Source organism: Cebus imitator, unplaced genomic scaffold (assembly GCF_001604975.1).
Source record: "Cebus imitator isolate Cc_AM_T3 unplaced genomic scaffold, Cebus_imitator-1.0 Scaffold25, whole genome shotgun sequence".
In the NCBI taxonomy this organism is placed as follows: Eukaryota; Metazoa; Chordata; class Mammalia; order Primates; family Cebidae; genus Cebus; species Cebus imitator.
Window position 1 is genome coordinate 2,515,929 of NW_016107340.1, and position 16,919 is coordinate 2,532,847.

At 33.7% G+C, this 16,919-nt stretch overlaps 1 protein-coding gene across 50 annotated transcripts in view; it reads left to right on the top strand.

The window, feature by feature from the left end:
• The window catches only part of MBNL1 (muscleblind like splicing regulator 1), a 205,944-nt gene extending 189,911 nt beyond the window's left edge, over positions 1-16,033 (top strand). For 17 of the 50 annotated variants that reach the window (XM_017522891.2, XM_017522872.2, XM_017522895.2 and 14 more), the window contains 4 exons: positions 5,953-5,988; positions 6,685-6,779; positions 9,708-9,782; positions 12,641-16,011. In XM_017522891.2, coding sequence (XP_017378380.1) covers positions 5,953-5,988; positions 6,685-6,779; positions 9,708-9,764 — 188 coding nt within the window. In that variant the 3' untranslated portion in view covers positions 9,765-9,782; positions 12,641-16,011. Of the gene's footprint in view, positions 1-5,952; positions 5,989-6,684; positions 6,780-8,566; positions 8,631-9,707; positions 9,783-12,640 lie in introns of all 50 variants that reach the window. The other 33 variants (XM_037736458.1, XM_017522878.2, XM_037736441.1 and 30 more) reach the window with 11 other exon arrangements.
• The last annotated feature ends 886 nt before the right edge of the window (positions 16,034-16,919 follow it).

Below are 16,919 nucleotides of genomic sequence, written 5' to 3' on the forward strand. Positions count from 1 at the left end.
AAGAATAACCATCAGTTATATGGTACAATGGCCCTTATTTGTGATACTAGTATCTCCCTAGAATAGTTTTTTTGTCTGTGGATAGAACCAAAGATGATAGGTAAAGGTCAAATTAGGAAAATAATAAACTCAATCATAAATCAGAATCATACTTGTCTCTCTGTTCTAGGTTAAGCACTGCTAATTTAAACAAAATCTACATTAACTGAAATATGCTGAAAATATTAAGATATATTTGCATTTATTGCAATGCATTTTGCATCAGAGATATTCATTCTTGATCAATATTTCTCAAATATAAGCCAAGCACAGTGGCTCCCTCACCTGTAATACCAGCACTTTGGGAGGTGTCTCACTTGAGGTCAGAAGTTTTAGACCAGCCTGGCCACCAACATGGTGAAACCCTGTCTCTACTAAAAAGGCAAAAATAAGCCCGACATGGTGGCATATGCCTGTAATCCCAGCTACTCGGGCGGCTGAGGCAGGAGAATCACTTGAACCCAGAAGGCAGAGGTTGCAGAAAACTGAGATCATGCCACTGTACTCCAGCCTGGGTGACAGAGCAAGACTCATCTCCAATAAATAAATAAATAAATAAATAAAATTATTTATGTGTATATATACACATACATGTGCGCACACCCACATACGCATATATATATTTCTCAAATATAATCAATATAAGTAACATGACATTTTTTGCAACTTAGTTATAACGGCCTAAAGCAGCAGGTTGACCTTTATTAATCACATAATCAGAAGTAGGTAGTGACTCCATGATTATTTACAAGTGTTTTCATTATATAATATGTACCTGTGTGCAAAAAAATTGACCCTATGTCATGAAAAGGTTAAAATGGATAAATCATCGTTATTTCTGCCCCACCACTTTGTCAGACAGTCAAAAAGGAAAAAAGTCTAATGCAGGGAATGTAAATGCAAAAGCCTCAGGGTTCAGGCAGGAAACACAAGTGAAGCAAGAAACAAATTGGGAGTTATGGGATCTGGGAGGCACAGGGGAGCACAGGCTGAGTCTAAAGAGTATTGTCAATGTTCAGACTTTGCCTTTCTCACCTCAAAGGATTGTCTGCCTAGGCAGGTTGTACCTGGTGTACTACAAACCCTTTGTAGCACCATTTACATCATAGTCTATGTAAACCACAGTTGATTACGTATATACCTCATAGGGTTGGTTATACAAACCTGTAAAACCTAACACAGTAGCCCTGATGTACAGTGTTGCTGTGTCTTATGATTTTTTTCCCCAGATATTCTGGACACCTGTGTGCTTATATGTCAAATTTCTCAATATTTAAATTTCTGCAATTCAGATTTTTAAAAACACCCTTTCAGAACTAAAGGAAATCTTACTACAAATTCACATATGATCTCATGTCTAATATCTGGGAGAAAAGGAATTTCATTCTCCAAAGTTTGGTTGTTCTGCAGACAAATAATACAGAAGAATTATATGATCAAGGAATTAGTATCACAATGTAATTTGGAAGGTATACTCTGAAGATTTTATTGGGACTGGGAAGAAAATAGAATTCTTTTATTTTTTTGCAGCTCAAATTTTAGAGATCTATAGTCTGTTGCTTCAATGATAATTCTGATATATAGATCTATTTTATTCAAATTACAGTGAAGCATGGTTAAATTCTTAAAGCAGGTGACTGCATATACAGAGTAGGTTGCTGGCAAAAGATCAGGGTGCAGTGACAAGCCAGCCAGCCAGCTAGCTAAGAAAAATTACTACATACTTTAAGAACATAATTGGATTTACTGTGTACGTGACATTACCCATCTAACCATCATTCAGCCATCTTTCCATTCATCCTCCTATCATTCTGTCCTCCCATCTTCTTTCCTCTCTTTATCTTTGTTTCCTTCCTCCCTTCCCCTATCCTTCTGTTTTCCATCCATCTATTCATCCACCCATTTATGTATCCACCCATATTTCCATTTATTCAATAATAAATATTGATTGTATGCCACATAGTATACCAGTATTTATGTGAAGGATTGCAAACTCATGGCCCAAGGGTAAAATCTAGTATCTAGAAAAATGTTTGTTTGTTTAAGAGTGTTTAAATGAAAACTAAATGTAAAACCTCTAGATAGGACACATACTGTACCCTTCGGTTCCAAGCTGTACAATTCCCTATTACCTTAGGCCAAGTTGTTTCACACATTTTGTCCAAAAGAGCTACTTTTTATTGAATGGTTGCTCTCGTTCCATGCTACACTGAGTGCTTTGTGCACATTATCTCATTTTTTTTTACAACGCCCAAAAGGTTGGCATTAATATTTTCATTTTACCAATGAGTAATTTGAAGCCTAATGAGGTACAGTGAAAAGCCAAGTTAAATGGCTTTTATAAGGTTTAGATTTAAGTATAACTTGAAGTCAGGTCAGGCTAACCTGGGTTAGTCTCCCAGTATCTATGAGCTGATTACACGAACACCTTAAAAATGATTTGGGAGAGTGGAATAGCCCTTACTGATCACCTAACTCCATGGTGCTTTACACCTTCCACCTCATTTAAAGATAATTAAGTATTAGGTTAAATTCATACTGAAGTTTTGTTTTTTCAAATTTAGATATATACTTGTTTTAACCTTCCCCTTTCAGGACCAGATGGATTATTTGTAGATATTATGCATAATTTAGGATCTATCTATGTTACAGGTATGAATTTTCACTCATGAAATTAGGGTGTATAAGAAATACCACTTTCCTTTACATAATTTTTTACCTTGAAATTAAATTAAGTCTAGCTCTGATCTCTAATCTCCATCTCCCTGGGTTGAGAGAAATAATAGGCATAACTGGGAATCCAGGACTCCATCCCCCAGCTCCTGTCTCTCCTGACCTTCCTTTGAGTGACGTCTTGTGCAGTCTGGTATTCTCAGACAGGCTATGCATCCTTCATTCTTCATTCCTCAGTCACCGCTGCTCACTGCTGGTAAAATCATTGCCTATGTACAAGTGCTCTCGAAGGCAGGTACTCCAAGGGTTCTGTGCTTGCCTTGGGTATAGGCTTCCTTGTCCTGTGAGTTGCAGGCCCCCGTCCCCTTGAGGGCCTGTGTCTGTAGGGTTGTTGTGAAAGAACAGGCTACCTACCCAGCTACCTGTGGAGCTGCACACTGCCTACCACTTCAGTCTTGAGGCATTTTTTTTCTCTGCCCTACATCACCATTTTTTCCTACTTACCATCTTCAGAAGCACACCTCTCGTCTCCCTCTCTAGCATATCTCCCTCAATCAAGGTTAGCTTATGAGTTGTAACAGTTCTAAAAATACGTTGGCTTTAAACAAATTCTACTTTGGCTTGCATTACAACCCCACCAAGAATAAGGCAACAAAAGGCCAGGAAACTTTCTTAGGTGGTGGTGTGTAGGTATAAGGGTGGGGGTAGGTGGGGTTGTGTTTATAGAATTTAGTATCATTAATAAATATAGTCATTCATAATTATATACTATTTATAATAAAAATTTTAAAAGTACTGTTTGGATACCAATTTTGAAAATAATCCAACTGATTGTTAACTTTTAGTCTTAAAATGATATGCACCATTTTTAGTAGATCTTAATCAGCTTAACACTTATAATCAACCTAAATAGGCCTGAAGTATTACATCAAAATTCTAACTTCCAACTAAATCTTTATTACAATTCTTTTTCTCTCTTCTACTTATTTCCCTTCTATTTCAAGTAATTTTAACTATGCATACATCTTATTTGTAAGTTTTTATCCTAGTTTTTCCTACATTTTCATACATATCAATTAAAATTTTTGATTTAAAAAGTTGTGCAATTAAAATAACACATTTCTTAGAAATACACCATTCTGCTCTGCAGATATCTTTGTAGGGAAAATTGGAAATTGACAAATACATTCACTTAAATTTTGCTTTGTGCTGAAAATTGAGGAAAAATTTAAGTTGGCCATTTGCACATTATTATTATTAATAAATCAACCCATGTAAAGATGGAAATTATGGTCATTTCAAAAGTGATTTTCGTTTTTGGTAAGTGGGTCCTACAGCATTATGTTCTCATATTTGTGAGTTACTGCACCCTGGCTAGTATTATCATTGCTGCCTTATGTTTATTTGCTGCAAATCCCTCTCAAAACTGTGTGCATTGGTTATAATGGTAATGAGGAAGATAACTCAAATTAAAATTCAAATCAAAAGCTTTAGGGTTTTAGAGAGATAGTATAAGGTTAACTCATTTTCAGCATGTGCAGGCTTAATTATGCATGGGATGAAATACAGTAGGCAAATCTCAGCATAATAATAAATAACTGAAATATATAACCTGTACAGTATTTAAACTGGCTTTAATATTCCTTAATTATCACATTATTCTTTTTCATTTGTCGTTTCTTTTCCAATTCTCTCACCCTACCATTAAGACAGTAATGATTTTATAAGATATAGATCTAGTATTAAGTTTTGCTTGTTCTACTGTCTCAAATTATTATAACTTATTTGTTATTACTGGCTTGTTTCTGTTTGTCTTTCACAAGTCTTTGACTCAGTAGTAGTAGCAAATGACAGGGATCTTCAAGTGTCATAATGCTTGTCAATATAATATTATTCTACCTGATACGATGTGTCCCCAGATTCATTACAGAGTTTAATCATTGATCACTGTGCCCACAGTCTAATTGTGATAACAAACTAATTGCAGCTGTTACAGGGATGCCAGTTAAGTAATCCATGTTTCAGTTGAGTTTCTCAATGGCAGCTTTATTTTATAGGGCCATCTCTGACAAGATGCATTTGGCAGATACTTTTCTAACAAATGTTCATCCCAGATGCTGCTAGTATTTAAACAGGATATGCCAAGATTTAGATGGAAATATAAAATCCTTTGATATTTTAAAACTTAGAATTCTAAAATAATCCCATAGAAAGAACAGTAGTTCTGCATACGGGAAAGTGCCCTGTACTTGGTAAAATAAGTTAAATTTTCAATATTTACATGTCACAGAGAACAGGAACTATCTATAGATGCACCGTTTATTTTTACTTATCATGGTTGAACAATTGTCAGCATCAGTGCTAACACCCCATATGTGATGTATGTATCTTCACTATCTCCCATTCAAGTTTTTTATTGAAGTATAATTAGCAGTTTCTTATGTGTGAAATTTTGTTGAACATTTGCTGCTCCCAGAAGTCTTGAAGGTCTAAACCAGCAATGAAAACAACTCTGATTTCCTGGATAACATGAAGTAAACCAATTTGATCCTTACAAGAAATTATATTCCCTCTTAATTATTTTCCTACATTTTAATTTCAAACTAAGGAAATTCAGAAATTTCACTTTTTTATGTGTAATTTATTGCTTGGTATCCCTCCAAATACAAATTCTGTATGAATAATCACAACCCTTTCCATGTCTATATGGTTGCCACTACAATGAACAGGAAAATAAAAGGAATAAAATAAATGTTTGGGTTTCATTAAATTTTTAAGTCAGTTTTGTATATTGAGTTATTTAGTATTTAATAATAAATAATAAGTTAGTATGTGCTTCATATAAAGGAAATATTAAGGCATTCATAAGTTAAAGTCAAATAGCAAAGCAACCAGATGGTTAGTAATCAGATTAAAACAAAACAGATTACAATAGTATTTTTAAAATAATGAAGTGGATTTAAATTACTTCCAAAATATTTTGCTTATAGACAACAATTAAGAGAAACAAAGTGTACCAGCACACAGTTAAACTGGCTTTTATTCTTCACTTGAGACTAGTTCTAATTGATCACTGTGCTGTTGTATGATTTGATTGTGCTGACAGTTACATGCCACTGTTCCCATAATAACAATTTTTCTTCTTTGTTCAAATGAATTTTCTAATTACACGTGTGATGGGATGTTTTAATTCTTTTCCCTTTTCAAATCCACCTTCCTGTTGCAATGCATGATGGGCAGGCTCAATATTGTGCATGACACCCGCTACAAGTGTTGGTAGGTGCCAGCTTTGTTTCTTGATTATCTTAAACCTATGATGTACCTCACAGCCCCTCAAAATCCACTGCTAAGTTTAACTTATATCTATTGGGTAAGTCCATTTCCCTTTTACTAACACCTGTCAATTAAATGTCATTTTCTATTTAATTGACATGGACTCACATAAATGTTTTCTTTACACACAACAGTTTCCTTTAGTCACCTTTGGTGGATTTTGATTGGACTATGAGTTCTGGTGTGTAAAAAAAAAAAAAAAAAATCTGTTTCATAAAAGTAATATACTGTATATTTTTATAATGGTAAATGAGAAAAAAATACTTTCATTCAAACAGATAACTGTATATATTAAGTAAATACTTGTACTTTGACTTAGATTTTAAATGTCTATGAACACTATATAAAATTCTTGTTTTTGACTTAGCAAATTAAGCCTGTTTGTGTCAATTTTCTTGATTTGATGGTAACAAGCTTTTCCCCCCCCTTTTTTTTCTCTTTCATCCCTCCTCCCCTTCTCTCCTTGGAATGTTGTCCTGCTTTGCGCTGTGATTGCATGTCACTCGCTGGTGATGATGTCCTGTCACATGGCTTATTGCTGTGATAAATACCATGCCCAATTATCTCTTCCATGTTGCCATGGTTTCCATATTGCTACACTCTTCTGTATGTTCGCTTATATGATTTTCCCTCCGAAAGTTCCCATGGTGCACGGTGCTACGCCAGCCACTGTGTCCGCAGCAACAACATCTGCCACAAGTGTTCCCTTCGCTGCAACAGCCACAGCCAACCAGGTTTGCTAATTTACAGCTTTGTTTCTTAAAAAACAACTCTAATAGGGCTCAATCCAACAGCCCTTACGCACGTGGATTTCCCATTGAGGTCAGTGGGAATCGTGTGTACGTGAGGGCTGTAGAGGGTGCTTTAATAAGCATGGGGTTTCAAAGATACCTCTTGTTGGCCTACACATTCTCTCTATGATGAGCAGCAGAATGCTTTTATGCCATTTATAAGTGCTCCAAAGTTGTCGCAGCTCCATTTCTGAAGCTACTAAAATGATATTTACACAAGCAATTCTCATTGGTTTCGACCAATTGTGCAGGTATTTTGACCAATCAAAAATAGAGATCATTTTAAGGTTTTTATTTAAAACATTTGATATATACAGTTTCTCAGTTCTTGCCCAAATGATTAATAAAAAATAAAATATTTAAATGTATGATATATGCCACAAATGACCATTCTTGTAAATAGAGTTTGTTATAAATTGGTTATAATATGAATCATTTAATAAGCTTATGCAAAATAAATTGTTTGTAGACATCATTTCCAAGCTTTTATTCTGAATGCTTTCAGTGAAAGAAAAATACAAGTGCTCTTATTTCTACAATTAACCGGCATAAATGTTGGAGATTTATGAAGGAAAAAAAAAGTAAATTAAGTATGACAAATTGACAATCATTCTGTATTCCGTGCAAGTTTATAGAGTAACAATTATTTGAGATGCTTTTAAGTGAAAGGGATTTGTTTCATAAATTTAAATCTTATGATATACAGTAATAATTATTTAAAATTGATGATTTAAAATATTTAAAATTTAAAAATTGACATTCATTCACCCAGCATTTTCTGACTCTACTTAAAAATATTTTCAGAAAATACTGGTTAATTTCAAGTTTTATTTATATGAAGTAGATTTGGGCTTCAATAGAGTTGACAGTGTAAGAAAAAACTTAGAGCCAAGCCAAATTTCAGATAATCCATAGATGAAGATTAAATGTGGCCAAATTAATCTCAAAAGAATCAGTATCAGATGAGAATCAACATATTCCCCCTTGGGAAGGGAAGACCAATTGAGACATCAATTTGTTGTTATTGCTGTGAGGAGTAGCTACCCTTGTTCCACAATACATCATATACTGTTGATGAAGAATATTCAGCTATTAGTATAACCATTAAAAACTTTCAAAATCAGAATACAAAAAAAAATGGATTTCAAGTTTCAGTCAAGCTTTAAACGCTTCTTGGCAAAGAATCATTAATTTCTCAGAAGCTTCTCAAAATATCTCTGGATTTACATGAACACATCAGACTCATTTACAAGAATGCTTGATTGTGCTTATGTGGCATGTTAATAAGTAATTTTTGGTCGAACTGTCGTGATGGACTCAATACAATCCATCTACAGTTACAAATCAATGATAAAGAACTCTCATGCGTATATCGTATATGACTGTAGAATTGCTGGTGTAAGCAGAACTATAGCAGAGCAAATTTCAACATGCCCTTGGCCACCTGGGTTGTAGGGGACACTTTACTTTTTGCATTGTGCTGTGACCATTTCATGCATAATCTTGGGTCTTCATACTATTTGACAACCAAAGGAAAGAAAAGGGAATGGATATATATATACACACATATATTATATCTACATATACATACATATGTATATGCCTACAGTACATTAGCAATGCTGGAAATAGCTGATGCCACAAAATGCAGCCTGCATGCATGCAGAAGTTTATAGCTGGCCCTTCATCTGCATCGATTGGTGTTGAAGGTCCTTGGTATGTTTCGACAGCCCCATCCTTGATGCTTCTACACTGTTGGGTGCAACATCCTGTCCTGCAGCAGCAGGAAAAATGGTATGAGAAGCTTCATTATGCTTGGAGCACATTTTCGTGCCATTTGCCAATGCTGTAAAATTGTGTAAAAATGTCAGCTGAGAACTGAAAATAAAACAGGGACATATTAATATACACGCCAGACTGTGGATTGTAGTATGTTGAATTAGTCTAAGATGTCTAAATTGAAAAAAACAACAAAATGCCTTTGTGTATGTGATTTCATTATTCTCCCAACAGCATTGATGAAATGGGATTAGTGTCATTTTATAGAAGATAGTTAAGCATAGAGTAATGAGTTGCTTTGCTCAGGGTCACACAGCCATTAAATAGATCTCTTGGGGTAGAACCCGTGCCTTTAGTCCTCTGACACTCTCAATCTATTGTGCTGCCTCTCTCAGGTTAGCAGCCATTAATTTTGGGTTGAAGAATCAAACTACTAATTTGAAGTTCTTAACTTTGGGGACTATTGAAATAAGTCAACTCTGTATTGGTTTCTTATTGTATTTTCTCTCAAGTTATCTTGCCCATTTAAAATACAATAAAAGGTGCCATTAGGATTCAGAAATATGTTCTGAAGTAATAAACCTATGCTCTTACCTAGTTCTTTTTAATTACTGCTTTATAATGCTTACCTTGTATTTTTAATTTGGAAAAAAAAGTTAGACACCCTAATTTGAATGAAAATGTTAGAAATTTGGTTGCACAAAAATAGGCAAGACGTTTCCTTATCTGATTTCAGGATGATTACTAAGTAACTGAAACCACAGGGGTGTGTGTGTGTGTGTGTGTGTAGGCCAACAAAAAGGGCTTCTTTCAATTACTGCTCTGCATGAATTTTTGATAGTTTTACTTATCTTATTTCCTAAAAACTGGTAACATTTATAGAATAGAATTTAACATGAAGATTTTAAAAAGTTAGTTGCTACTTTGGCATTTAAGTTTACATTAACTTACTGTTATGTTGACCAGATAAGGACTATTCACCTCACAGCTGAATTTCACTTTTCTTTAAAAATTTAATATTAAAATGTTGTAATCTCTTGATTGTTGGCTTGCTTGCATGGATCATTCATTAAATAATTTTTTATTTGCTAGATACCCATAATATCTGCCGAACATCTGACTAGCCACAAGTATGTTACCCAGATGTAGAATTTTCATCACTAAACAGTAAGTTCATTATGAAATATATAGTTGCATATTTGTGGTGGTTTTTTTTAAAGATAGCAATTGTATAGTGCACTTAAAATTTTGTAAAATCTCTGAGAAAATATTTATATATAGGTCACATTTTTATTTTAAATGGATTGTGAGGAATTTTATCAGACATATTTATAACAAATATGTTAATATCACATATACAAAACACCAAGAGAAAGTAATTTTTTTTAAATTTCAGATTAGAAATAAACACAAGCCTAAAGAAAACATATGAGCAAAAAATAATTAGAGACTATAGATCAAGGGTTGGCAAACTTTCTTGCAGGGTCAGACAGTAAGTATTTTTGCTGTGTGGTCCATATAGTTTCTGTTGCAACTACTCTATTTGTATCATTAAAGCAGCCAGAGACCACATGTAAACAAATGGGTGTGGCTGTGTTCCAATAAAACTTTATTTACAAAAACAGGCAGTGCATCACATTTGGCCCACAGGCAGTAGTTTGGCTGATGCCTGGTGTAGATCATCACTTATTATTTTTTTTTTATTCTTTGGCTAAACCTTAAATGAGACTATGTACTCATTTCATCCCATGCATCACCATACACAGGGGCATGAGAATATAATGAGTTTGGCTAAGCGTGGTGGCTCATGATTGTAATACAAGCACTTTGGGAGGCTGAGGTGGGTGGATTGGTTGAGCCCAGGTGTTTGAGACTAGCCTGGGCAACATGGTGAAAAACCCTATCCTACAGAAAATACAAAAGAAAATCAGCTAGTGTGGTGGCACACTCCTATAGTTCCAGCTACTATGGAGGCTAAGGTGGGAGGATCACTTGAGCCCAGGAGGTGAGGCTGCAATGAGCCATGATTGCACCATGCTGTACTCCAGCCTGGGCAACAGAGCAAGACCTGTCTCAAAAAAAAAAAAAAAAAAATGAGTCTGACTTGAAATAAATATATACACATCACATATATGCGTACACACAAATCTCCATATTCATATAAATCTTAAGTACTTTAGTTACCTCGGAGGATTATATAACTCTGCATGGTTTAAAAGTCTTGTATTTTGTCTTTAAAAAGTCTTGTGTTTTGCCTTTAAAACGCTGTCTTAAATACTTACAAAGGTGCCCATTTTTCATCCATAGGCATATGTTTTGTCCAGTAGGTGTGCATTCAAGTTATAACATGTGCTCAGATGCTTGTTAGGTACTTATTTTTCTATTTAGTGAGAGACATTACATTTAAAACTGAAATTGGTTAAGATGGGTGACCATTTTCTATTGCTTCCTTTCATTTATTTGTTTATTAACATATTTACAAATGAGTTTTTGGTGCTACTTTGTGTTAGTTATCATGGCAAGGAGATAAAGATGAATAGACAATAAGATAAAGATGTAAGGAATTTCAAGATAATACATTAAAATAAGAGAGGTTTGAAGAAATTTCTCTTGGAGCAAAGATGAAGGAGCAACTACTCCCAACAGGATCTGCAAACAATTGAATTTGGATAATGAAGGTGATGTTCTAAAAAGAATGGAGGTGTAAAGGCCTTGTAGAATAAGGACAGTGTGCCAAGTCAGGAGACAGTGATGGCTGGGAACCAACTCAGAGACTCTTGTGATGTTAAAAGCTGACCAAAGTCAGAGCCCATGCAAAAGGAGGAAAGGCAGAATTCGAGAGCCACTTAAGAAAGAAATGATAGACTCAGAGAAGTATTCCAAAGACATGCTGCAATCATAAATTAAATTGTTAAAATTTATTTTTGTCTAGTTCATAAACCTTCTCAAAGCAGTTCTAATAAAAAGGTTCATGATTCTGAACAATAGCCACATTTTTAGAAGAAGCAGCATTACTTTGTAGTGTTGTAGGTTTAGAAGAAGAGTTTGTCATGCTAAAAAAATCTGTTTCAAGCTCTTATAGTCAATTAGGTGTGTTTGGTATGTATATATTTAACTGTATTCTATTTCTTAGCAATAATCCCGGTTGAAAAAGATTCCCACAGTAATTAGCAAACCAGTGGGTTTGTCTGTATTGAAGCTTAAGCTCTTAGTGTTCTGTTCATTTAACAAATGTTCATCTTCATAAGGAGTTGCAATGTTTAAACTGGTTTTAAGTCACTAGATGGTGATTGCTTTCATTTTCAAGGTTGTATTTTGAAGCTTACTTTTAATATATGTAAAGATTCCCTGATGGGAACAAATTTCATGTCAAAACTGGAACTGTTAATTCACAAGTACATTGTACTATCTATTAAAACTTAATTCATGAGTGATAATTCCATAATTCATAAAGGATTATTTTTATTTTCTTAGCTTTAGGAGAGAAAAGCTTGACAAACTGAATTATCCAAAGCTATCACTTAAAGTATCATTATTTTTTTTTTCAAACATGTACTCTGCTAATCAAGCACCCAAATAGAACGAATCTTGTTTAATAGAATGTATTACATGAATTTTCATTTTGTAAACCAGACCTTTGCTCTTGAAACCTTATTAAACTTCAGAAAAGAAGTTTAAATTTTGCCTTAGAACAGTGATGCTAAAAAAGAGCTTGATATATTATGCCCCTTGATTCTGCAAAAGTATTTTATACTTTGAGCTTAGGTTTGGTAAATTTTTGAGCACATTCAACAGTTTTATTAGACTGTACATGTTATTCCATTCATATAGAGATGATAGACAAATTTTGATCTGCCTGCACTTGTGAAAGGGTTTTTGTTTTTATATGAAGATATAATAACTTGTGAATATACTGGTTAATCAGAAAGAAAATTTTCATGTTAAGTGTATATTAGAAACTGCTTTTAGAAACTGCTTTTAGTTATTATCTTTTTTAACAAATATTATCTCTTTCTCCCTTGTAGATCATGCTAAAGAGGAAAGGACAGTGTGCTTGGTTAGAGTAAAGGACGAGGTCATTAGCCATATTGTATATATCGTCAAGCAACACACACAAAAGTCCCTCAGCCACAAGACATCCACATATTGCATGTTAACCAGAAGAAAAGACAACATGGAAATCCACTGCACACTGTTGCCTATACACTTTGTACATTTAATTGATATTTGTGCTGAGGTGATATTCCTGTCTAAAAGAACAACATTGTCTTTCTTTTCTAGCACAGAGTTATGCATTAAAAGATGCATACCTAATTAGTTTCCTATATATTCATGCCATCTTGAAAAGACAGACTATGGTGTAACCATGATTCTATTATGTATTGGTACGTCTGTAGACCAAGATATAATTTTTAAAGAATAAGTTTTTTTCTTTCAAGGTTTACAAATAACAAAGGTGCACCTTGTATTTAAAATTGCCATTATAGATGAGAGCGTGCATGCACAGTCATTTTTGTTTAAGAGTAATATTTTTAATGTAATAGATTGTAACACGTGGTGAGGGAGGGATCTGACAGAGATGAATGTGCCAAGCAAAACCACAACTGTGTATATTTTAAAGCACATCATGGCTTTAAGTACCATGTTGTTAAGGATTCTCATGAAGTGCCATAGACTGTACATCAAATTAGAGTATTATTTCTTCAGTGTTATTGTTTTCAGAGCCACATTTTGTTGCATATTTGCTAGTTCGAATCAGTCAAAGGGCACCATTCTTTTTGTTTGTTTGTTTTGAAACCAAAGCTGTCTCAGAAATGGCCAATTTAACTTTACAGTAACAATAGACAGCACAACACAAACTCTCTCAATACAGATAAACTCACACATACTGGATATATATATAATAGATATATGTAAAATTATTTTAAAGCATTGTAGTTAATATTTATGCATACTATACTGTATAACATGTTATTCAAAAGGGATTGCCATTTCTGAGACACAATAACAAAAAAATGTTTGAGGAAATTATTTTGCTTCTATTTATAGCCTCTGTCAAAAGTCAAAAGACTATAAATGCTTTGCAGAAATGGTTTCACGTTTGCTTAAATGCTTCATCACAGTCACATTCAAAATAGTGACTCTAAACAAAGAAGAAAGCAGCACTGTCATCAGATGCATGATAAACCAAAATATGAAAATGGGAAATGTTTAATTAACCTAGTAATTGGGTGGGTTAAGTACATGGGTGAATTTTATATGTGATTTGTTTTGTTTTGTTTTGTTCAGATTAACTGCTTATAGCCTTAGAAAGCCTTTACAAAATTTTTAAAAAATAGATGTGCATTCAGTTTTTAAGAATGGATTCATCCAAAGGAATTCCTTTTTTTGAGGTTTGGATGTTGCAGCTAGTAAAGGATATTTTTGCTCTGTTCAGCAGTTCTAAAAATTGCTGAAGTAGGGGCCAGGTCACTGGTAGTTATAGTATGGAATGGGAGAAGCGAAAGTTCAGTTATAGAACTTTCCATACTTCCAAGTTTACTGCAAGTTTTTATGCTTGAGAGAGATGCTTTCTAATATAAGACTGATGTGTTGATTTTACTGATTGTACTGTACATCTATTAAAGCCTTAGATTATTACATTACGGGTTGGAACCCATACCAATGTAATTTCAATCGTGTTAAGAAAGTAATGGTGACTTCACATGTTATTGTAGTTAGTTACATTATAGAATATTACTTATTTTTCTTGTTAAAATGTAGTTTTTCATTTCCTACATTTATTAGATTTTCATTTTCTATTAACAATTGAATACCATTTCAGTTTATAGACTATTGTTTTATTAGATTTTATGGATGAATTTTTCAAAATACAAAAAAAGTAGTGTTTCCTTCATAACATACTCAGTTTTGAATTACATGTAGTGTCATGAATATTCGTATTGTTAACTAAATGATTTATATTTTACTGATTTAATATTACAGTGTAAGAATGTCAGTCATTGTTAGTTCTTGTCTAGTTTTCATTAAAAGAACAAAGATCTTTTATATGGATATCTTATAAATATATAATCATTGCTAAGTAAGAAGTTAAGTTGTTGCTATCGCAACAATCCTGGCAGACAATTGAGTAATATTTTGATGATTTATTTTGTTTGTAATTAGTTATTATAAGAAGATCTAGATCCTAGATATTAGAATAAAATTTATTTTCTACTGTATCCATTTCAAATGTTAAAATATTGTTTAATATTTTTGAAATCCCTGAATATCAGGCCTTGTTATAAATAAGCTGCATAATCAATAAATAGAACAAGGGACTTTTTGTTGATAATCCAAATACTCAAAGTTTACGTAATGAAAATTATAGCGTGTGTGCAAACTCTTGAGGGTTGATTATGCTGCAATTTAGCATGTTGGGACGTCTAGAGAGAAGGTTGACTTTTTGCACTTCTGTATATAGTCAAAAGAGAGAAACCTGTATAATAGTAAGATCTTATTTTGAATAAAAACGTCTATAATTACAAGGAGTTTTGTTAAGGCTAATACAATGACAGACTGAGCAAAATTGCTTGCAAAAGTGGCACAGAGTTAGCACTCCATACCCCTTCAAACATGTTGCTTTGCTTTCTTGTGGACAGCTTGTAGTTTGCCAGGATTTTTTCAGCTGGAAAGATACGCCGTCCTTTCAAACCCTCATGACTGACAAAAACTCCATGGGGCCAAATCTGCCTGAAGATCATTACCAAAAATAGCAGGTACTTCTACCATTAAGGTGAAATCATGGATCAGATATTCCTTACATTTTTCAAAACTACTGCATGTTTAAAACTTCAACAAAAAAAGAGAGAAAGAACTATACTAAGAACATATATTATTCAGATCAGTTTCTGCCAATTTCAGTGGTTTATTGTTCACAAAAAAAAAAATCTTCAAAACAAGTATTGACTTTCACAAAATTTAAATCATAAACAGGCAAACCAAACAGCACACTGTAGCTATAGTTGTTATGTGATTGTTTTTTAATTGCTGTAGGATCCTGTTCTTTCAGCAGATGAAAAATAAAACGCAGTTCAAATTTCACGGTTTTAATTTCCAACTCAGAAGCACTCAAAAATGCAAAACATGATAATGGGCACTTGTTAAATGAATTAGTGTATCCAGCCTTCACTCCAGCTGGTTAATAATGTTGCACTTATCAGCAACCCTACCACTTTCATCTGCTGAAAGGACAAATGTGCTTGGTTTTACTATTATGTAATCACAACTTACTTTCTGCTTGTAGTTGCTTAAAATTATGTATTTTGTCTTGGGCTGCAATTTGTTTTATGCTTATTTTATTATTACTGCAGTAGTTGACTTTGCTGTATGGAAAAATAAAGTGAAATTGCCCTAATAAAACTTCTCTTTCTTAAGTACATTTGTGTATCTGAGATTGAATACTAAATTATTTTTGCATATTTCATGTATTCTTGCATATGTATCTTTACAAACATATTGATGTATAAATTTGTTATCTGGTTTTAACTGATTGCAACTGCAAGTAAGGCATTTGTTGTCTTTCTCACTAATTATCCTTTGATACTGAGAGGGAGAATCTACATCAGGATATATTGCCATCCTGTACCCAATGTTTTCTGAAAATCTTGCCTTCCCCTGTCTGACACTTCAAGTGCTGACTGAAATCGTTGTAGGTGTCGGGCTGAAAAATGCTAAGAAAAAAAAATTATCAATATAGATCACAGACTTTTTCTATTAAAGAATTGCTATTTGCCTGACTGCTGTATCAGTTGACTAGCACTGGAAATCAGGCAGTCCAAGAGAGATGATGGCACTGCATTTAGAGGGACAAAAGAATTTATGCATATGACCTATGAGCCAGGCCATGATACTACTCCTGAGGTGTGTGTGTATGTGAATTTCTTGAACAGTGGATTAAAAATTTGAAATGGGACCTTGCATCAAATATAAGCTTTGGAGTTTCTACAGACAGCCAGTGAATGCCTAAGTTTCAATGTGAAAAACATGCACATTTTGTCATTTAGTACTACGTTATGCTGACTGCCATTTGGTATTTGGTCAAGGGTTGCAAATGCTCATTTGTAGGTTGATGCCTTTTATCCTAAAATGTATTGTGATAAAAATAAGTGCATTATTCATAATCAATACACTTCTGTTACTGGTTGAGTTCTAAAGGACAATTCTGTTATTTTCAGTAGGTCCAACAGTTCTGGGTGACACTTGTCAAAAAGAGAAGGTGATGCCTGGAGGTGATTATCTAAAGCAGGAGTTCACAGCCCTTTT